Raw genomic sequence first — 22,040 nt, 5'->3', positions numbered from 1 at the left:
GAAATTTTTGAGAAAGAGAATCTCATTCTTTCCTATTGGACCTGGAATCTAAGGAAATATAAAAACTAAATCTGCCACTGCTATTTGCCAACACATGTAGGCCAATATTGCTGAGGAGAAAACACAGATGGTTAGAAACATTGTTTGAGTTTTGAATTCAGTTTTGCATAGCCCATCCCTTGACTTTTCTGATGCTTATGCTAATATACATAAAACCTTGTTACTTAAACCCACTTGGGTTGGGATTTCTGTTACTTGTAACCTTGCTTCAAATAATGTGTCCTTCAGGAAGGCCATGCCTCCTTTCATTGTTCTGTTTGAAACAGAAGCTTCCTGGGGAATCTGCTTCTGTTTCCAACAAAAATCCTTAGGCACAATAGTTATACAAGAGTTACAGAGGTTCATTTCCATAGTCAATGTAATCTGGTATAGAATTACACTAATTGATTTGGAGATGCAGCAGAATTTCTCTAGTGAGCTTTGGCATTTCAAGTCCAGTAAACTGTAGACCTGTGTTAATAGGAGAAGAAAAACATAGCCTTCCTCATTCTGCTTCTAGTTCTCTTGTCTCTGTTTCTTTTCTCCTAAGGAAGTAATTCATATACACATATATATACCAAGAGATAGTAATAATTCTCTGAAATAGCATAGTCTTTAGCCATATTAAATATGTACGTGTGTGTGTATGTATATAGGAGAAGAAAAACATAGCCTTCCTCATTCTGCTTCTAGTTCTCTTGTCTCTGTTTCTTTTCTCCTAAGGAAGTAATATATATACACATATATATACCACATTTTCTTTATCTAATCATCTGTTGATGGACACTTACGTTGGTTCCATATCTTTGCTATTGTGAATAGTGCTATGATAAACATATGAGTGTATATATTTTTTGACATAGTGATGTCTTCCTTTGGGTAGATACCCAGTAGTGGAATTGCTGGATTGAATAGTAGTTCTGTTTTTAGTTCTAAAACAGCATTTTTAATATTTTTCTCCACCTGGAGATCCCTCTTCTATCCATCCTCAGCTCTAGAATGGGGCTTTCTCTAAACCCAAACTATTCTTCAGCAAGCTTGTTACCCCTTGTTAGAGCAGTACCTGTTTGAGAAGCAACTGCAGTGTTCCTTCCTTTATTCTTGTTGCTCCATTTCTTTCTTTCTTTTTTCCTTTCTTTTTCTTTCTTTCTTTCTTTCTTTTTTTTTTTTTGAGACAGTCTCACTGTATTGCCCCGAGTAGTAGAGTGCAGTGGCATCATCATAGCTCACAGCAACCTCAAACTCCTAGGCCCAAGCGATCCTCCTGCCTCAGCCTTCCGAGTAGCTGGAACTGCAGGCTGGTCCCACAATGCCTAGCTAATTTTTCTATTTTTAGTAGAGACAGAGTCGCACTCTTGCTCAGGCTGGTCTGGAACTCCTGAGGTCAAGCAATTCTCCTGCCTCGGACCTCCCAGAGTACTAGGATTACAGGCGTAAGCCACCATGGCCAGCCTCCATTTCTTCTTCTTCCATTTTTTTTTCATTCATTCACCCCACCAATGAGTGAATTAAGCATCTAATACCTGCTAGACAATGGGAGTAATATAAAACACAACTCCTACCATCAAAGAGCCCAGCCCAATAGGGGAAACAAATATGTAAACAAATAATGGCAAATACAAAGAGTTGGTTGCAGAGTAATATGTCAGTAAGTACTAGGAGTATGTCACACACAAGAGGCACACTGTTAGCGGTGGGGTGACAGGGTCGTAAGGGAAAACTTTACAGAAAAAATAATTTGGCCTGGGGGCCATCAAGGGTGAGAGGAGGCATTACAGAGAGGATTAATCACCAGGTGCAAATGGACTTGTAGTAAATTAGAACAGTTTCAGTGTTTAGGCTCTTTTGTGAAAGTAATGAGAAATGAGACTGGGAAAGAAGACAGGGTCCTGCTCCTGAAGAGCCTTATAAACCACGTGAAGAACTTTGGGCTTATCCTGTAGGTTTTCGTATGCATTTTAATGGGCTCTCTAGGGCTGCAGAGAGGAGGAAGGAGAGACTGGAAAACCACCGGGCTGTGACTGACCGTTAAGCAAGAATTACTGAGAATCTGAATTTAAACAGCAGTGGAAATAGTGAAGACAGATTTTGGGGGTTTTTTGGCTTTTTAAAATTTTTAATTTTTATTTATTTATTTATTTATTTGCGGAAGGGATGCTTAAACAATTTCCCCCTCTGCCCTATTCTAACTCAGAGGTGTGTTAAAACATTGAGCTTGGTCTTTCCCCCAGGTTTCGTCCCCGGGTTGCACCGGCCGCGCATCATCCGTGCTCTCTCTACGCTCAGCACTACGGTCTCCGCCCGTTTCCGAACTGCTCTCTTCAAATCCTCTTTTGTGCCAGAGTTTTCGGCTCGGGAATGGGGTGGGGGGCGGGGCGCGTGGGGAGCAGAAGTAACGTCGGCAGCGGTTACATGCGACAGTTGAGAAAACCGAAGCCCACCCGGGAAGCCGGGACGGCCTCCGGCCACGGCGCTCCGAGGGGCGGGGCGCAGGCGGGGTTTGGGGCGGAGGCCGCCCTGGAGCCGCTGGGGCGGGAGGAGTCGCGGGAGGAGTCTCGGCGGGAGCCGGCCGGGTGCTGCTGCCCATTGAGCAGGTCGGACGCGGGGGCGGGTCAGGCTGGGAGGGCGAGGTTTGAGACCACGCTCGTGTTGCCGCCCAGGACTGCGGGCTCTGGGGCTCTGCAGGGGCGGGATGGGGCAGGGCCAGGGGCGGAGTTTTAATCCCAGCTCTCGGGTTCTCCTGTCTGATTGAGCGGGGCGGGTCCTGGGGCGGGTCCTGCCCTGCGTTTTGACAGTTGTCTCGCACAGCCGCCTCCGAGTTCAGTGGGTTTGGGAACCTGTGGCCCGGCTCTCTGCGCGTCCCCGTCCCCCCGTGGCCCTGACGCCGGCCATGAAGCGCATCTTCTCCTGCTCCAGCTCACAGGTGGCGGTAGGTGCCAAAATGTGTGGATGGATGGGGCTGGGGGTGGGGCTGGGGCTCAAGCCCTGTGGTGACAAAAGTCTTGGGTCCCGGCTCCGTGCACCATCGCCTTTCTTTTTTATCGGTCTTTCCAGCTCTTCTGCTCCTGCAATGCAGCCCGCCAGCCCTGCCTTCCTGAAGACCCTGTCCCCCAGCCTCTAACTTGCCTTCTTAACCTTTGGCCTCCCCAAAGTCCTTTCCCTTGGCCCCTTTCTTGTCCTCTTAGCATCTACACCCCCAACTTCTGGTGTGTTTTCTGCAGCCCTGTCTTCTCCCCAAGGTCCTGTCCCCTACTTCTGCTCTGTCTCCCAGTACCAAAGCACCCCCAAACATCTTACCCAGTCCCTGCCCAGCCCTGTACTCCATTCTATCCCCCCAAGTCCTGCCCCACAGCCCCGTTTTTCAGTCCTGCCCTGTCCCCACAACGTTGCCCTCCTATATGGCCCTATTCCTGATGTTTCCTGTCAGCCGGACAAGTACCCCCTGCGCCTTCTGCTAACCCTTCTTCACAGTCTCCTCTGGGCTTGCCGCCATCCCACCCCATGCCACTTCCACTCCCATCTTTTGCCTGCACTGCTGGCCCTCAGACATCACTCCAAATCTGTTTCAACTGGTGCTGCCATGACAGCAGCCTTCTGTTCTCCTCTTAAACCTCTGCCCTGCTCTGCCCAATGGTTGCCAACCCTGTTTCCCTCTTTTGCCTGGACTTCCGTCTGCCTGCTCACTGTGGGTTAATCTTGCAGTCTGGCTAGCCTGATAGGCACTGCCAGAGGATGCACAGTTGCCTGGCTGCTCCCCAAGGGACTGGGTGAGTTGCCTGCAGAATCCACCCCAGCCAGTTCACTGCAGTGTCTGGTCATCAGACTGGTTCTTGGGCCAGTCAAGGCCTTCTACCTGCTTCTCACCAGACTCTTCCTTTACCCTGAACTCTCACCCACATTTTTAGGGCTTGTACTCTCTGTTTCCTTTGCTTGAGTTGGGGGAAAGTGATGGTGAGAGAAGAGGATAGAGCAGACTCACTCTGAGGGTTCTCAGCTGAAGTCATTCTACTCCCCATATTCTCCCAGAACAAAACATATGAAAGAAAATTATAGAAGGTGGTGGCTCAGGGAGGATATTGCTTCTCCTTATCTAAAGACCTCTTACAGAGAGACCTCCTATGTGGGGATGGAATTTTCTGTGGAGGCTAGGATTATGGCTTCTTTAGATGTGAATTAGCCAGCTACTTGACTTAGTGGTATCCTTCATAAACAAACATGAGAAATGCTCAGTTAGCTCACTGCATGGGCAGGCCACAGCATCCTGGGAGCAGGCTATGAGGCAAGAGTAGGAACTCTGTTGAGGCCTGTTCTTGTCCCACTTACATTTGCTTCTTCACTTAGTTTCCACACATTGATCAACCAGTCAAAAGGCATTTACTATGAGAGGTACTAGAAACTGAGGCTACCCGGACTTGTCTTAACTCATAATAATTTTTTTTATTCCTATGGACTCTTCCCTAGTTACTGAAAGTCCTCAACATTGCCCTTCCCTCTCAGAGGTGTGGAGTCTGCCTGCTCCTCAGGAGCAGGAAAAACTATTCCATTCTTGTTGATTCTCCAATCCTTGGGCGGTGTCTCCTTTTTGAGATGCTGGAGTGAGCAATGGACTGGCTCTTAGAATGTGGAACCATCCCTCTGTCCTTCTTGACTCCAGTTGTGCAGAGGTTTGACTATGAAGAACATCCACCCATTCTAAACTCAGTGTAATATGATCTTAGTATAACAAGATTATAGGAAGTAAACTGGGTGAATTTAGAATTATCTAGCTGGAAAGAAAACTATTTACTTGGACAGATTGGAGTCATAGAAAGCTTGACAAGCTGAAGGAGGCCCAGGGAGAGGAGCCACTACCAGTGGTTTAACACCCAACAGCATGATCCCCGAGAAGGAGCGCCAGAACATCGCAGAGCGGCTCCTGAGGGTCAAGGGCACCGCCCTGGGTAATAAAAAAAAAAAAAGAAAGAAAGCTCGACAATAGGCCAGTTTCAGCTGCAAATTGTTTCGTCATGAAATTTCCCCACGTTTGTCATGATAAATTTCTCTACTCCCTTGGGTGGCTAACCACTCTAGACCCAATTGTCAGAGAAATAGTGTGACATCCTTTCTGGCCACTCTAAAAGCCTGGCTCCCCAGTTATACTGGAAAATTGCCCTGCCCCATGTCCACTCACACACCTAGGTCCAGGGCCAGAGCCCTGTGCCCTGTCTGAGGTAAGGACTAAAAGATCTTTGATCATTTTAAAGTTAATCTAAAAAAAAAAGTTAATCTGAGTTATCCAGTATGTAGGAAAATCAACAGACAAAAACCTAGCTCCTATAATAATCTCATGTTATTTTAGTCAAGTAGAGGATATTTTCGAGGATATCTTACATATGAGCTTATTCTGCCTAGGTAGGCAATACACCAGAAAATAGCTTTAAATGGTTGTCACTGATCGGCTTAGGGGAATGTCTATTGTATTTGAAATATTGGGAGTCAGGTCCTGGTTCCTCCAGGGCAGCCTTTTTTTTTTTGAGACAGAGTCTCACTCTGTTGCCCGGGCTAGAGTGCCATGGCGTCATCCCAGCTCACAGCAACCTCAAACTCCTGGGCTCAAGTGATCCTCCTGCCTCAGCCTCCCAAGTGGCTGGAACTACGGGCACACACCACCATGCCCGGCTAATATTTTCTATTTTTACTAGAGAGTGGGGGGTCTCATTCTTGCTCAGGCTGGTCTCAAACTCCTGAGCTCAAGGTATCCTCCCGCCTTGGCCTCCCAGAGTGCTAGGATTACAGGCGTGAGCCACCTCGCCTGCCGGCCCAGGACAGCCGTTCTACTTCCATTCACCTGTAGCCACTCTTGATCTGTTGGTGTGCTTCCATCTTGATAGGATGCTTATTGGTACTCAGCCAGAGATAAGAAGAGGGTACAATTACTTCTACAAAGGTCCCCTAATCTCAACTATAGAAATACAAAGTTTATGCTTGTTAGTGAGTCTGCTGATTAATTTGGTGATTGCACCCTGGAGGCTGTGAAGGTAATCCAGTGCCTCCTTTCCAAGGTGCTGGGGTAAGCTGTGGACTGGATCTTGGAATTTGAAAGCGTTACTCTATCTTTCTTTACTACAGCACTGCGGACGTTTGGACACAAAGAATTCCACCCATTCTGAACTCTTCTTAATATAATGAGATTATAGGAAGTAAATTCGGTGGGTTTAGAACTATTTAGCTGGAAATAAAAGTATCCGCATTGCTAAGAAGCACTTTCACCACCTATACAGCCTGGTTGTTATTCATTGGCTGATATGAGCAAGATCCCTTCTTTCCACTGTCCTGGCTGGAGAATTCTGAGCCCAGGAACATCCAAACTGTGCCCAGCAAGGCCAAGAAGGATGGGGATTGGAACTAATATTTATTGTGCACCTACTATGTGACAGACACAGAGCTGGATGCTTTATATGTTATTATATCGTTAGGAAACTGAGGTTCAGAGATGTTGTTACATGTCTAGATTCACAGACAGAAAGAGTTGGCATCAAGATTTTAAGTGGAGAACTTCAAGATGAGGTCAGCTGATGGCCGTGCTGTGTGGTGGAGACATAGTTTCAGCTCTCTGCTTTTCCTGGGATGACCCGATCCCCAAGGGGCATTGGAAAATGTGTTCTTACATGTCAGAGTCTGACAGTATGTGGGGGAGTCATTTTGCTTGTTTTATCCTTGAGAATTAACCTGTTTGGAGACTCTTCTCTGTGCAGGGAATGGAGTCTGATGGTGGGTGGCTTTGCCCTGGAGGCAGTTTGAGAGTGTTATCTGGAAATACGTAAATCTTTTTCCATAGCTTGTAGTAGTGTGGTCTGGTGGTGAGAACTAGAATTGGGCATCAGGTGGCCTGGGTTCTAATTCCACTTGTGCCACTCTTGTGTGTGATCCTGGACGGTTATCTAGCCTCAGTGTGCCTCCGTTTCTTCTTCTGTCAAAGAGATAGAATAATATCAGTGCTAACTACTTTCCAGGACATTGAGAAGCTAATTGAAACCGCACTTGAAAGGGCTGTGAGGAGTTGCAAGTGCTGTACAGGAGTATTACCTCAGAATCCATCTAGCCTAGATCATTTTACGGTTTAGGCATTTAAATCTTTCCTGTTGTTGATTAATAATTTGCCCTGGCTATGTAAACAGTATTTTAAAATGAGTTATTGGGCTTCCACGGACCCTATTTTTTGTCCCCACCTTCCCCCCTATGGCCTATGGCTTCTTTCTTGTCAGTGATTATACCTCATAAAATGCAATGTGCCACCACCAAGCTCCTACTACTTCCTGTTTTGTTGTGAGATGCCATACATTTGTGTGGCTCTTTACAGTTTACAAAGAGATTTTATATACATTGGCTTGTTTAATACTCACAACATGGTGAGGCAGTTATTATTACCCACACTTTATAGAGGAGGAGGCTGGTTAGAGGTGTTTAATGGCTTACTCTAGGTCACGTAGCTGAACCAGGTCCCAAACTCAGGCTAGCTGACAAAATATTCATCTAGGGTCCTTTTGACCACACCATAGATCTTTGCCTCAATCCCTTCCTTCTTTCTTTTCCCTTCTGGGGACCAAACCAGGCTTTTCTGTATTTTCAGCCCTGGGCGTTTTTACATAGCCATCTCTTTCACGCCCTGTAATACTTCAATTATTGTAATTACTCTACCATCCGCAAAACTCAAGCCGGAATGACAGAACAATGCGTGCCCAGGTGTGGCTGCTGTCTGGGACAGCTGCTCCCCACCAGGGAAACTGGGAGCAAGGGGAGGGGGGAGAAGGGGAACTGCCTCTTGCTCCTTCCTCAAGCATAGCTAGAGACCGAACTCTGCCTTTTTCATTGTTGCTATGGAAAGGGAAGAGAGACTAGCCAAAGGGCATAGATATGATATGGGAAAACAGAAACTCTAGCTTCTCCTCCCAATCTGGGGCCCAAAGCCAATGGATAGAGATGGTATGGGTAGGTATCTGGAGTTCTAGCTGTAACCTGAAGCTAGGTGCCTTGGTTTACTTCTCGAAGAACTGAGAACAAAAAGCAGGACAGCAGGGGGAGTGAGAGGCAGTGTGAGCCCACGTAGGGGTGGTCAGGCTGGCTCAGTTTGTCTGGAGAGCAAAAGGGAAAGGAGTTGTGGCTAGGACTGCTCTGAGGTTAGACATCTAACAACACTAATCATAATGATGGTAAAAAAGAGGTTTAAATACTATGCATTCAGCACTGATAAACGATTTTTAATTCGTCGGTCAGGCCTGGCGATAATTGTCAATTGTTCTTGGGGGCATATGTGTTGGTTAATATTTATTTAGCTGGCCCACCTAAGAAGGACTAAATGATCTAGGGTGAGTGACTTGTGGAACAGTGAAAGGACCTTATGGACAAGGATGTTCCTTTTCTCTTGCTTGGCATCCTAACCATCTCCCTCTTTTCTTTCTCCATACCACCCCCATTCCTTATATTCACACAATTTGTGGCTCTGGACCAGGTGGAGAGATGGAATCGTCGGGATCAGAAGCTGCTGGAGGCAGTGCAGCGGGGGGACGTGGGACGCGTGGCTGCCCTTGCCTCCAGGAAGTCGGCCCGGCCCACCAAGCTAGACTCCAATGGCCAGTCCCCGTAAGTCCTCCCGGCCCTGCCCTTGGAATGTGATTCCTTTTGAAAGCCCCAAGCTCCAATATGCTATAGGACCACAGAATGCCTACAACTTTAGAGCCCTTTTTGTTGTCTTGGTTAGCAAGTGTATCAATAGACCTTTGCTACGTATCAAGTGCTACACAAAGTGAGGGAAGAAGATATCGTTCCTGAGCTCCATCCACCTCACAACCCAGATTGACAACACTGACTCGAGAAGTACATAAATCCCATTAAACAAACAGAAAACTAATACATACACTAAATAGAATATTTCTTCATTGCGCAAGTAAGAGGGTATGGTATGTATGCTCGGGAAATGAGAAATGAAGTTGTAGCCATGGGAGTACACGGATAGAGGGAGTGATTGGGACAAGAAAAATATTATCCCTTGTCTCTGCCCGAATAAGCTTTCAAATGTCCAGCCTTCTGCTCTGGATGACTCTTTCTGTTCTGACACTTTCAGTTCCGCTAAGTGTTCTGTGCTCAGAGAGGAAGGTAATTATGTGTTCCCTGGACACCCCTGCAATAAAGTCTGAGATTCCTTGAGACCTGTAGCTCTTAATTCTATCTTTGCCTCCAGCTCCCTCTGACTTTATGACATAGAGCCTTCTCTTTCTCTGGAAGTCAGGCTGGGGGAACTTCCCTTTCTGCTTTCGGGATTGACTTTGGGGTAGGGAGCATAGCAAGCAGTGCTTATTAAGATTGTCTCACTCCTCATCCCCCCATTGCTTCATCCTTCTGCCTCTTGGCCTTGATTCTGGCAGGTTCCATCTGGCAGCCTCCAAAGGCCTGACAGAGTGTCTGACTATACTGCTTGCAAACGGGGCTGACATCAACAGCAAGAATGAGGACGGTGAGTTAGACTGAGCAATGGGCCACACTGCTTGCTCGTCCCTTTATAGCAGCTCTGGGGGCCCGTGGTGGGCCCTGCTGGAGGTTCCAACTGTGACCCCTTCCTTTTCTCCTCAGTAAGTCCTGGCCAGCCTCCCTCCAGGGGTTCCCCTCCCTGCAAGCTGGGCACACCTCACCCCAACTCCCACCTTCATCACAGGTACCAGGCACTTGGGGAACAGGAATTTCTGGCCCAGTGTGGCTGAAAGCTTCTCTCTCTAATCTCCTTCTGATTATCTGTGCGTCTCTTGCCTTCCCTCCCTGTGAGTCATCAGCATGCATGGGGCCACCCACCCTCGCTCTCTCCCTCTTTCTGTTTCCAGGAAGTACTGCCTTGCACTTGGCCACCATCTCCTGCCAGCCACAGTGTGTCAAGGTCCTGCTTCAGGTGAGAGCAATCCCTTGATACTACTCTCGTGAAGGAAAGACGTGGACCCAGAGTCTCCTAACTTTGTCTTGTAGTTACAAGCAATAGCTGGCCAAATGTACCCCTCTCATCCCTAATAAGAGGTCTGATAGTCATTTATTCATTTGTTCCCAAACAATTGTTTAACACCTACTATGTGCTGGCACCATGCTCAATATTGCCCTTGAGGGCAGGTCACAAGGCAGAGTTGCCAGGGACTATTGACCTTTGCCATTGGCAGAGCCACTGCAGAGACAACCTTTATGAAGGGCAAGTGGAAGGAGGGCAGAGGTGTTCAAATTAAATCAAAGCCTTACTGTCTGGTTTGTTTGGTTTTTGGGACTTTTTTTTTTTGAGATGGGGTCTGTGTTGCTCAGGGTGGAGTGCAGTGGCGTAATCATAGCTCACTGCAACCTCAAACTCCTGGGCTCAAGCCATCCTCCCACCTCAGCCTCCCAAGTAGCTGGGGCTACAGGTATGTGCCACCATGACTGGCTAATTTTTAAACTTTTTGTAGAGAAAGGGGTCTCACTATGTTGCCCAGGCTGGTCTCCAACTCCTGACCTCAAGCGATCCTCCCACCTCAGCCTCCCAAAGTGCTGGGATTTTGAGGAGTTTCTTGTCTTATAGCATAAAGAGAAATATACACAAGATGACATGAAGATAATTTATAAATGAGTCTCTAAAAGTGAAAAAGGCATAGTTACCTTAACAGGCCATTGGGCAAATGGGTGTTCTGCTTTTATTCTTCCTGATCCTTTCCAAGTTTCACAATTATGATTCTAAAGTACCAGCCATGGACTCAGGTGTCATTTTCCCTAATGTGTTTATTTGCCTATCATCTGATTTTTCTTAGGCCCTAGGATTAGAATCCAGGGCTGAAACTCAAGGCTGCCTGTCATCAGCAAGGAATGACCTGGGCTTGCCTAGTAGATGGCCTCCCCCAGAGCCTTGGTCCTCCTGCCCCTCCCCATATTACCATGGAAATTGGTGACCCAACAGCGGGTATGGGATGAGATGTTGATGCCAAGCTCCATGCTGCTTCCCTTTGTGGCCATTTGCAGCATGGTGCCAACGAAGATGCTGTGGATGCAGAAAATCGTAGTCCATTGCACTGGGCAGGTGTGTGCCAGGGGACTGGTGGGAGCAGGGCTGCAAGGACTATAGGGTGGGAGAGGGAGAGGAGGGGAGGGAAGGGTAGCCAGGGCCAACTGCTGAAATGGCTGGAGGGGATGTTGGGTCATGGTCTGAGTAGGTGTCCTTCAAGCTTCCACTTAATCCAACAATCCTTCAACCCTCCCCAGCCTCCTCTGGCTGTGCCTCAAGTGTGCTCCTGCTGTGTGACCACGAAGCCTTCCTGGACGTGTTGGATAATGTGAGTGGCAGCTGGGCAGCTGTGCAATGCCCTACACAGGGAGGCCGCTGCTCTCTCTGAGCTTTATTGCCAAATTCTATGACCTGGGGTTGTGTGGCACCACCCTCCTCTCCCTTCCCCTCCCGCTTCTCCTCCTCTTCCTCACAGAGAGGTTAAGCCTTATTTTCTGGAGAGCTTCTAACCCTCCAAAAGGGAGTATTCAGCCCCAGGATCTGGGCTTTTTTCTGGAGAGGTGTGGGGAGAGAGGAGCTGGTAGGACTGTGTCAAGCCCCTGGCTCTCCCTGGCTGCTCATGAAGCGCTTCCTACGATCTGTGCAGGATGGACGCACACCCCTGATGATCGCATCGCTGGGCGGTCACGCGGCTATCTGCTCACAGTTGCTGCAGAGAGGTGCCCGAGTCAATGTGACAGACAAGGATGACAAGTGAGCCCTCCCTGTCTTCCCACCCCAGTTTTTAGACCCTGACCAAACTGGAAAGGAGCCAATGGGCAAAGCGTGTGTGTGTGTGTGTGTGTGTGTGTGTGTGTGTGTGTGAGTGTGTGTGTGTGTGTGTGTGAGTGTGTGTGTGTGTGTGTGTGTGTGTGTGTTGGGGAAGAAGGCAGGCTGGTCTCTGTGTTCTTGGAGACCTCCTTCCCACCCAGTGGTGGTTCAGAAGAACTCTGCCTGCTGCCACCATCATCTGCCAGCATAGATGACCTCAGAAGTAGAATTGATACCTCTGGACCCAGGGCTTAATTTACTGGTTTTCAAACTATCTTCTAAGCAAGGGGGTCCTTTTTTCCAATAAAATATTCATGTAGAACCTTGATGTATAAAACAGGTAAAAATGGAACAATTCCAATTGGCCACCTGCTTTCTGATGCTGCACCTCCAAGGAACGGCATTTGAAACATCTGGTCTGCTCTATTGTGGGTCTGTTGTTCTCTGACCCCACTGAGTGAGAGCTCACCCTGTGAGTGGAATTTCTGGAACCAGGACTCCTGGGTTCTGTGGGGAAAGCCTATGTCAGATTTGTCTCAACCCACAGGTCGGCTTTGATCCTGGCCTGTGAGAAAGGCAGTGCTGAGGTGGCGGAACTGCTCCTGGGCCACGGAGCAGATGCAGGGGCAGTGGACAGAACTGGGCATGATGCTCTCCATTATGCTCTGCACACGCAGGACAAGGCACTGTGGAGGCTGCTACGGCAGGCCTTGAACCGGCGGCGGAGGGGTGGTAAGGGCCTTTTTGTAATTTCAGATTCTCCTCGATAGCCACAGAGTCAAGGAACCTTCTTAGAATCCCATTTGTTCCCATGGAAGTAATTCATCTGACAAATAATTTTCACCCTAGTTGAGAGTTTACTTATTTTTTGCTGCTACTAGGAGATGAGCCAAAATTGCCAAAAACATGGTCACAAAATTCCTTAATGCAGCCTTGTCTCTCACTGAGGACAACTCTGGCCAGTGCCATTGCTAGCGTTTATGCGTTGTCATTGCACATCTGTTTGTGTGATTTGTGGGCTGATCTCTCTCTTCCCTACCACACTGGAAACCCCTCAGATGACAGGCCACGTCTGGTTTGCTCACCACTGAGGTCCTGGTGCTTGTAACAGTGCCTGGCACAATGACCAATAAATAAATGAGGGAACAAAATGAATGAGCCCGCCCTCCTCTGGCACAGAAAACTAAAGTTGCTGGGTAGTTAGGGACCCATTGAACAAGGGTGGCTCCTGACACGAGGAAGACATGCGGTGAGGGTTGTCACACTGAAGGGCCACTCCTCTCAGACAAAGTCTAAGGATAGAGCATGGGCTAGAAGCACATCAGACCTGTCTTCTCTCTCATTTCCCCCATATCTTTTCTTATAGGTCAAAGGCTAGTCCAATACTCAGATCTTGCATCTCAGGTAAGATCTTAAGTGCCTCCCCCTTTTGCTTCTGACTCACCCCAGGCTATCCCAGTGAGACCATTTCCCTGTGGTCTTTGGGACATCAAGAGGCTCTGAGAAGAAAGGCCCTCCTGGGGCTAGGTTAGCTGCATGGCCTTACTTCATCGTTCTGTTTTCAACATAGGCCTCTCCATCTGAGCCCCAGGCGGGTTCTCCACCTAAAAGCCCATGGAGAGCAGAGCCCGAGGAGGAGCAGGAGGAAGAGGAGGATGAAGATCCGTGCTCAGAGGAGTGGAAGTGGAAGTATGAAGAGGAGCAGAGGAAAGTTTCTCAGCTGGAGCAGGAGCTGGTGCGCAAAACAGAGGAGTGTAAGACTCAAGCTGCAGCCTACCTGGGCCTAGAGAACCACGTTCGAGAGCAGGTGCAGGAGCTAGGGCTCCTCCTATCCCAAGAGCCTACAGCTCCACAAAGGGGGGGCTCTAGTCTCAGGCCTGGAGGGGATGGCATGGAGCAGGGTTGTCCCCTGGCCCTGCTGGTGGAGCATATACAAGAGCTGAAGAAGCAGCAGCAGGTAGCAGCCACAGTCACCCCGACATTAGCTCCCAGTAAAGCCGAGGATTCAGCCCCAGGAGAGGTTCAATATGAAGTCCATGCAAGGTTCCAACCACAAGAACAGGGGCCACCCCAGAGCCCAAGGTCTGAGACCATTGGGAAAAACACGGAAGAGCAACTGACCACCAATGGGGGACAGACCCTTGGCCCTGATCATACTAACCTGTTGCCTGCTGGCCAGAAGGAGAGGCCCCAGGCCCCAGGGGTTGAACCAGCAGGCACAGTGGTTGAACCAGTGGGCATAGCAGCCATGAACCAGCTTCTGCTACAACTAAGGGAGGAGCTGGCTGCAGTTTGGCGAGAAAAGGATGCTGCCCGGGGGGCTTTGTCAAGACCAATCCTAGAGGGAGCCCTGGGGACGCCCCGGGCTGAGGCTGCAGCAGCTGCCTGGGAGAAGATGGAGGCCCGGCTGGAGCGGGTGCTGGTGAGGCTGGATCAGGCAAAGGCAGGACTACAGGTGAAACCTGCCCAGGAGTCCAGAGAGGGAGCCCCAAAGGCAGCCCCAGGGAGCATCAGAGAGCATGAAGAGGAGAAGAGGTCTCCTGGGGCTCGAGGAGAACCTCTAGGGGCCCCTGGAGAAGAGCAGGCCCCAGGAGGAGGCCTGGCAAAGGGACAGCTGGAGAAGGAAGTGTCAGCACTGAGACTGAGCAACAGCAACTTGCTGGAGGAGTTGGGGGAGCTGGGACGGGAGCGGCAGAGGTTGCAGAGGGAGCTGCAGTCCCTGAGCCAGCGGCTACAACGCGAGTTTGTGCCCAAGCCCGAGGCGCAGGTCCAGCTACAGCAGTTGCGGCAGAGTGTGGGGCTGCTGACGGATGAACTGGCCATGGAGAAGGAGGCCGCAGAGAAGCTTCGGAAGCGCCTGGCCTCCCAGAGCAGCGGCCTTCGAGGGCTGTGGGACTGCCTGCCCCCAGATCTAGTGGGCAAGGGGAGCGCACGGAGCACAGTGGCTGAGCCCCTGCAGGAGCTGCAGGCCTGCGTCAGCACGCTGGTGGACCGGCACCGTGAGGCCGAGCGGGTGCTGGCTCGGCTGGAGGAGGAAAACCAGCAGCTGCGGGGGTCCCTGGCCCCGGGTGGGGAGCCGGGCGTCTCCTCAAGGGTCCCGGCATCCCCCCAAGTGGCCGCTCTGGAGCAAGACCTAGGGAAGCTGGAGGAAGAGCTGCGGGTGGTTCAGGCCACCATGAGCGGGAAGAGCCAGGAGATCGGGAAGCTGAAGCAGCTGCTCTACCAAGCCACGGAGGAAGTGGCAGAGCTGAGGGCCCGGGAGGCCGCCAGCCTGCGGCAACATGAGAAAACTCGGGGTTCGCTGGTGGCCCAGGCCCAGGCTTGGGGTCAGGAGCTGAAGGCCCTGCTGGAGAAATACAACACAGCCTGCCAGGAAATGGGTCGGCTGCGGGAGGGCCTGGCCGAGGAGCGCCGCAGGAACGGGGAGCTGGCCGCCCGGGCCGCCGAGCAGGAGCAGCAGGCCAGAGACATGCGCGGGCGATCCGAGCAGTTCGAGAAAACGGCCGAGCTGCTGAAAGAGAAGATGGAGCATCTCATTGGGGCTTGCCGGGACAAGGAGGCCAAGGTGAGCCGCTGAGAGCGCCGTGGGGAGCACTGGGGACGCTTTCTGTGTGTTCGGGGCTTTGCTCCCCTGAATCCAGCAACCTTTGGTTGGTCAGATTAATACCCTCAAAGGGAGCATCAGTCATTTGCGGGGCCCACACTGCGTTCTCCTGGGTCTGAGAGGAACTGGGGTTAAGACCGGAAGTGAGGTAAGGTATTAATAGAAGAGAGAGGGGAGCTTAGGTACTCAAATTTGGCACTCGGGGTTCAGAAGCAGTGTGCCCAGGGCTGCCTCTCGTGGAGCACAGTAGTTTAGTAGCGGTTTGACTTAAATAGTGTGTTAGCCCAGGAAGAGGCCTAATAGTGTGATGGGTTGCTGTGGTTTTGCTGAGGTTCTGAGGAGGTGACTTAAACGGTATACGTTTTGCATAGTACAGAGTGCATGGGAATGGAATGGTATTCAGAATAGGAATTGGCGTGGGCTGGGGTTAATTGAAGAAAGAAGGACTTTGGTGTTGCGTTGAAGGAGAAGATGGAAGTAGACCCAGGGGCAAAAGAAAATACAGCGTTGCAGTTAAACACGTGGTCTCTGGACTGAGGTTGTCTGGATTTGAACTTCAGTTTTAAAATTTACTCATCTGATCTTTGGCAAGTTATTTAACATCTCTAAGCCTCAGTTTTCTCATCTATGAAATGAGGATAATATCAGGGTGATTGTGAAGATTACACTAAAAAGATACTGTGTTTATTTAAAATACTCAGAACAATTTTTGTCACACGGGGAGTACTCAGTGAGAGGTAGCTGTTGTTACTCCTACCACCACCATTCCTATTACTGCTGGTTACCATTTAGGACATCTGTGCCCCTGCCTCGCAAGACATAAAAACCCGTCTCCATTTCCTTCAGTGGTCAGCAGCCAGAAGTAGGTTAGGATCCAGTACCAAGTTAAAAGCGTGGACCATGGAGTCAGAGATCTTGGTTCAAATCATGATTTCATCGCTTAGTAGCTGTATGATTTTGACAAATCACTTAATTCAGTTTCCTTATCTACAAACTGTGGATAATAACACTTCCCTCAGAGAAGTATTGTTCTTCTCAGAAGAAAAGCTGTTTTGAGTATTAAGTGAGACAATATGTGTAAAAGCACTTGGCACATATTAAATACTCAGTAAAAGGAAGTTGCCCTTGACCCTGGATGGTATTTGGGTGAGAAATGACGTGGGCCTCATTGGTTCCCTGTCTTTCCTTTCGGCCTCAGATCAAGGAGCTGTTGAAGAAGCTGGAGCAGCTTTCCGAGGAGGTTCTAGCAGTTCGGGGAGAAAATGCTCGCCTTGTCCTGCAGCTGCAGGTATGTTTTGGCCCTCAGAGAAATGGACACTGCTAGAGAAGAGGGTGGAGTGGAAGCGATGTACATGTCAGAGACATTCTGGCAAGGCTGGGCCAGGGAAGGGTCAAGGGAGCCTACCTGGTAAAGGGGACCACTTCAATTTATTGCTGCTCGTGCTTGGGTGCGTGCGGGGAGGGTGGGCACATGACACCCATTGATGCTCACTCCCAGGATTACCAGAAGAACCATGAAGAGATCATCTCCACCTATAGGAATCATCTGCTGAATGCTGCTCGGGTGAGCATGGTGGAGCATACCGGCGGGTGGTAGAGACATAGAGCTGGGTAGGGGGCATTGCGTTTGGGGTCCTTTCTCTTACTTGTACATACTTGCCATTTCTCAGAGCGCTGGAACCAGTGCTAGATCTCTGGGTCTCATTGGGTAGATCAAGAGAGGTTGTGGATGAATGTGAGAGGGAAGAGGTGTTTATCCCCCTTTTCAAGGCCTGTTCTTGTCCCCAACCAAGGAAGAAGAGGTGGGTGGCTTGCTCCATTGTTAGGAATAATAACTACAAAGAATGGAACACCTATTGTGTAGCAGGTGGTTTGCTTTATACGCTTACAGCAATCCTGAAAAGTAGACATAATTATCTTCCTTGGGAAAAGAGGGAAACAGCCATGGAGAAGTTAAATGCTATAAATGAGGGTACATAGTAAAGAACATTCCATTATACCACAGAACCTCCTCCTCCACCTCTCTCTCGCCCTATTTTTTTTTTATTCTATATATTTTTAGTTGTCCGATTAATTTCTTTCTAATTTTTAGTAGAGACGGGGTCTCGCTCTTGCTCAGGCTGGTCTCGAACTCCTGAGCTCAAACAATCCGCCCGCCTCGGCCTCTCAGAGTGCTAGGATTACAAGCGTGAGCCACCACGCCCGGCCTCTCCCCCCATTTTTTGTTCTTCATCTCCTTTTGTTTCTTTCCTGCCTTCTACAGGGCTACATGGAACAGGATGTGTATGATATCCTATTGCGAATCCTCAGCATACAAGAGGAATGAGGCAGCCTCGTTGTGTGCCCTCAGGACTAAGGGGTTTCTCTGTTGTGAGTTGTGGGTTGAGGGTAGTGAGGGAAGAAGCTTAGGAGAAAGGACTTGGGAAAGGAAGCTTATGGAAGGAAATTAGTCTCCTTTTACCCTTGTGGTGGCTGACGCTGGGGAATCCTGTGGGGCATAGAGCATTCAAGGTGAGGTCCACTGAGAAGACGCAATATGGAGAGTCACTAGGTGGAGTCAGGAAACAGTGAGCAGGTGGACTGAGGGGGTAACTTACGAGATGGAGACTGAAAAGAAGGGTTGGGTGACTCCGCTAAGGTCTGGGGTAAGGAGATGCCAGTGAAAGATGAGCGATGGTGGATAGTGGTGCAAGATTGTTCCCTAAAATGGGCCCCTACGAATTCCAGGATCTCTTCTTCACTGTCATATCATTCATTTAAAAAGCAGTCATCCCCCCTCTCCCTGCAGGGATGGTCCTCTTCTCCAGTCCAGAGAGATGAGGGTCCCCTTTAGCATGCTGACATGGGTGGGAAGAGACTGAGGATATAGAAGTGTGTACATTTCATCCTCGAATTTCTTCTTTCAGGGAATAAGAGCATCCCTGGTTGACAGAGGCTCCGTCAGGCTGTGGTGGGTGGGTGGGAGTGGGGGTTTGGCCATTAAGGGGTGGTGTGGGCAGGGCTGCATTTGACATTATGGACCTGGATCTGAGAAGCTGGACCCTGGAATCAGAATGGATGAGACCAGAGGAGGTGTGGATGGAAACATGCCCCGTGGAAAATAAAGCAGAAGGCCAGATGGTGCTGGGTGTTGTTGTTTTTTTTCCTGTCTAAAGAGGAGTGGGGGAAAGAATCTTTTTCATTCCTTTTTTCTTTAAAAAAATTTTTTTGGAAAGTGGACTTTACCTTTTAGAGCAGTTTTAGGTTCACAATAAAATTGAGTAGAAGGTATGGAGATCTTCCATATATCCTCTGCCCCCACATATGCATAGTCTCCCCCACTATCAACATCCCTTACCAGAATGGTACATTGGTTATGATAAACGAACCTACACTGACACATTGTCATCACCCAGAGTCCATACTTTACATTAGAGTTCACTCTTGGTATTGTACGTTTTATGGGTTTGTACACATTTATGATGATGTGTATCCACTGTTATATTAACAGAGTATTTTCAACGCCCTAAGAATCCTCTGTGCTGTGCCTATTTATCCCTTCCTGCCCCCAACCCCTGGCAACCACTGCTCTTTCTACTGTATCCATAGTTTGCCTTTTCCAGAATGTCACATAGTTAAAGTCATACAGTATGTAGCCTTTTCAGGTTGGTTTCTGTAATTTAGTAATATACATTTATGTTTCCTTCATGTCTTTTCATGGCTTGGTAACTCATTTCTTTTTAGCACTGAATAATATTCTGTTGTCTGAATGTATGGCAGTTCATTTATTTATCCATCCACTTACTGAAGGATGTCTTGGTTGCTTCCAAGTTTTGGCAATTATTTCCTTCCTTTTTGATCACAAACGGCCCTATAAGTCAGCAGCTTTCAGAAAAACTTGGATTATGATCTATAGTAAGAAATACATTTTACATCCTGTGTGTACATACCTGAAATGATACTTACTATAATATTTCTCTTCTATTTTCTGCTATTATACTCCACCAAAAAATATTGGTCATAATCCATCCACTAACGAATCAAGACTCACTGTTTGAAAAACAGGTCTCTGTGAAAATGAGATTTGACGTTCTTTTCTCTTTCTCAAATCTGTTTCTCATTGACACAACTCTAATCTTTTTTCTCTACCTGAATCCATGGACACCTGAATCCATGATATTTTATTAAGGAGAAGGGGAGATTGAAGGACCTGGGTTTTCTTCAAGATGTACAATCTAAAATATTCTATCGTGTTAAGCAATGTGTCTAGATTTGACACACATGATCTCATGTGGTCACTGTTCTTTGTACCAGGTACAAAGAGGGAGGAAAAGTCTGATTCCTGGGAAAAGAATGAAGGGATACCCAGAGTTTGCCTCTTCCCTCTGGTCCTGTTCTCAGACTGAAAAAAAATCTATCTCTCTTGGCCACTTCCCCTGGGTCTCCTCGCCTTCCTGCCCCTCCACCACCCAGACTGCTAGGTGAAAATGAGGCAGTGAGTTCCTCCAAAATCTGGAATTGTGGTTCGGTGGCCCACGCTGATCCCTTCCCATTCTTTCTCTCAGCCCGCCCTCTGCTGGGTTGTGCTGGGTCAGGCAGCAGCAGTGTGGCAGTGAAGAGGCAGGGTGAGAGAACAGAGGAGGGGCTGCCATGGAGGACAGGGGCTCCACAAGCGCTGCAGAGGCCGGCTCTGGAGTTCGGCCGAGGGGGGAAAAACAGCTGAAATATGTAGATCAGATCTTAGAGGAGGTGCGGGGCTGCTTTGGGGTTTGTGTGGATGGGCACAGGACTGCTTTAAGGCTGGGGGACTGGAGAGAGGAGGGATTGATGGAGAAGGGGAGAAGAGGTGCAGCTTTCAAAGGAAGAACATTAAAAGGGTCCAAGTCATTTCTATTAAGGGGAACAGAACCTCTCTTTGCCTACTTGCTCTCAGTTACCAAAAAATATAAAAGGATTGTTGCATTCCTCATTATATAGGGGGTGTGGGGTGGGAAGAATAAACTGCAGAGAGAAGGGTCCAGAGAGGGGCAGCTCATTTGGCTAAGCTCAAGTATGAGTCAGGAAACAGCTTTGGTAATGGAAGCCAGGCCCTTGGCTCCCTCCAGGGCTCCTGGAAGCTGATCCCAGGATGGGCTGAGCTGTGGGAGTGGTGAATGATGTCCATGTTAACACAGGAGTGGAACCTTCCCCAGGCCCTGGTTTTCTCAATCTTTCTCCATATAACCCCACAAACTGTTACCCCAACAACCCAAGCCCTGCAATTTTCTTTGATTTCATAAATAAATGTTTTTCCCCAAAGTAACTATAATCCCGATGTTCCCCTTATTCTTCCTGGGCTGTCTGTTTAACAGGACTTCGGCAGGGACTTATCATTTCTGCTTTATCTCCTCATTCCTGAGACTTCAGATGTAGGAGTGTGTGGATAAGAGTAAGTGAAACTTCTGACTATCACATAGCATTTCAGGTGGGTGAAAAAAAAAAAGAAAAAGAGTAAGTGAAACTTGCTGGGCCATGGTCAGGTTCAGACTCTCTTTGAAGGCCTTCGATCTGAAACTTTGTCTCTGATTTGCAGTTTCCTTCCTTTGCCTGGTAACATTAACATATTAAACACATATTTAAGGAGTCTACTGTGTGCCAGGCACTGGGGATATATGAATAGTTTGAACAGCACAGAAAAGTTTCTTCATGAAGCTTGCACTCAGGATGAGATTCAGGTGCCCTGGTTCCCAGTTTTCTGTTATCCTGTAGGGATGTTAGAACATATAACCTTAATTTAACTTTTAAAGGAGATTTCTCCTTCATGAAATCACTAGGAATCAAGGTGAGGTTGACTTTCTTTTACATTTTTACAACTTTATTGACATATGATAAACTGCATGTATTTAATGTATACAATTTGATAAGTATTGTCATAAGTACACACCCATAAAATCATCACACAATCATGAAAATGAGCATATAGTATCACTTCCAAAAGTTCCCCCCTCCATCCTTTTTTTTTTTTTTTGAGACAGAGTCTCGCTTTGTTGCCCTGGCTAGAGTGAGTGCCATGGCGTCAGCCTAGCTTACAGCAACCTCAAACTCCTGGGCTCAAGCAATCCTTCTGCCTCAGCCTCCCGAGTAACTGGGACTACAGGCATGTGCCACCATGCCCGGCTAATTTTTTCTCTCTCTATATATTTTTAGTTGTCCAGATCATTTCTTTCTATTTTTTAGTAGAGATGGGGGTCTCGCTCTTGCTCAGGCTGGTCTTGAACTCCTGACCTTGAGTGATCCAGCCGCCTCGGCCTCCCAGAGTGCTAGGATTACAGTCGTGAGCCACTGGTCCCGGCCTCCATGCTTTTTTATAATCCTCCCTACCCTCTTCCCCTGCAACTACTGAAAATTCTTAAAAATACAAACTGTAGTGACTTTTGAGCTACAGGACTGAGCAGACTGAAAAAAAAAAATGAGCACAGGGCCTGATGAAGACTCAAGTGTTGGAGGGGAGCAGTTGGGATTTAGAATTAAATACTTGAGCCTAAATTGAGCTTGAGGGGCCCACCAATTTGGGCAGCAAAGCAGCAAGGAAAGAACCTTGTCGGGAGAGGTGGCCATCTTCCCTAGGGACAAAACCACAAAGTAGCT

General features: G+C 48.4%; 1 protein-coding gene across 2 annotated transcripts; it reads left to right on the top strand.

Moving 5' to 3' along the window:
* The first annotated feature begins 2,828 nt into the window (after positions 1-2,828).
* On the top strand, positions 2,829-18,555 carry ANKRD35 (ankyrin repeat domain 35). Of its 2 annotated transcripts, XM_012643457.1 has the most exons (14): positions 2,829-2,968; positions 8,528-8,658; positions 9,441-9,529; positions 9,891-9,955; positions 11,038-11,095; positions 11,278-11,348; positions 11,667-11,773; positions 12,378-12,562; positions 13,197-13,234; positions 13,401-15,395; positions 16,633-16,722; positions 16,933-16,998; positions 17,698-17,804; positions 18,341-18,555. In XM_012643457.1, the coding sequence occupies exons 1-13, from the start codon at positions 2,930-2,932 to the stop codon at positions 17,758-17,760; spliced, it is 2,997 nt and encodes a 998-aa protein (XP_012498911.1). In that variant the 5' UTR covers positions 2,829-2,929; the 3' UTR covers positions 17,761-17,804; positions 18,341-18,555. The 2 variants fall into 2 exon arrangements, with proteins under 2 accessions (XP_012498911.1, XP_012498912.1); XM_012643458.1 differs by lacking the exons at positions 8,528-8,658; positions 9,441-9,529 and having other exon boundaries at positions 2,829-2,962; positions 9,935-9,955.
* Positions 18,556-22,040: the final 3,485 nt, after the last annotated feature.

The sequence above is a fragment of the Propithecus coquereli genome, unplaced genomic scaffold (genome assembly GCF_000956105.1).
Source record: "Propithecus coquereli isolate 6110/MARCELLA unplaced genomic scaffold, Pcoq_1.0 Scaffold197, whole genome shotgun sequence".
In the NCBI taxonomy this organism is placed as follows: domain Eukaryota; kingdom Metazoa; phylum Chordata; class Mammalia; order Primates; family Indriidae; genus Propithecus; species Propithecus coquereli.
The sequence above is the reverse complement of the archived record's forward strand: the minus strand, read 5'-3'. Positions and strand labels throughout refer to the sequence as shown.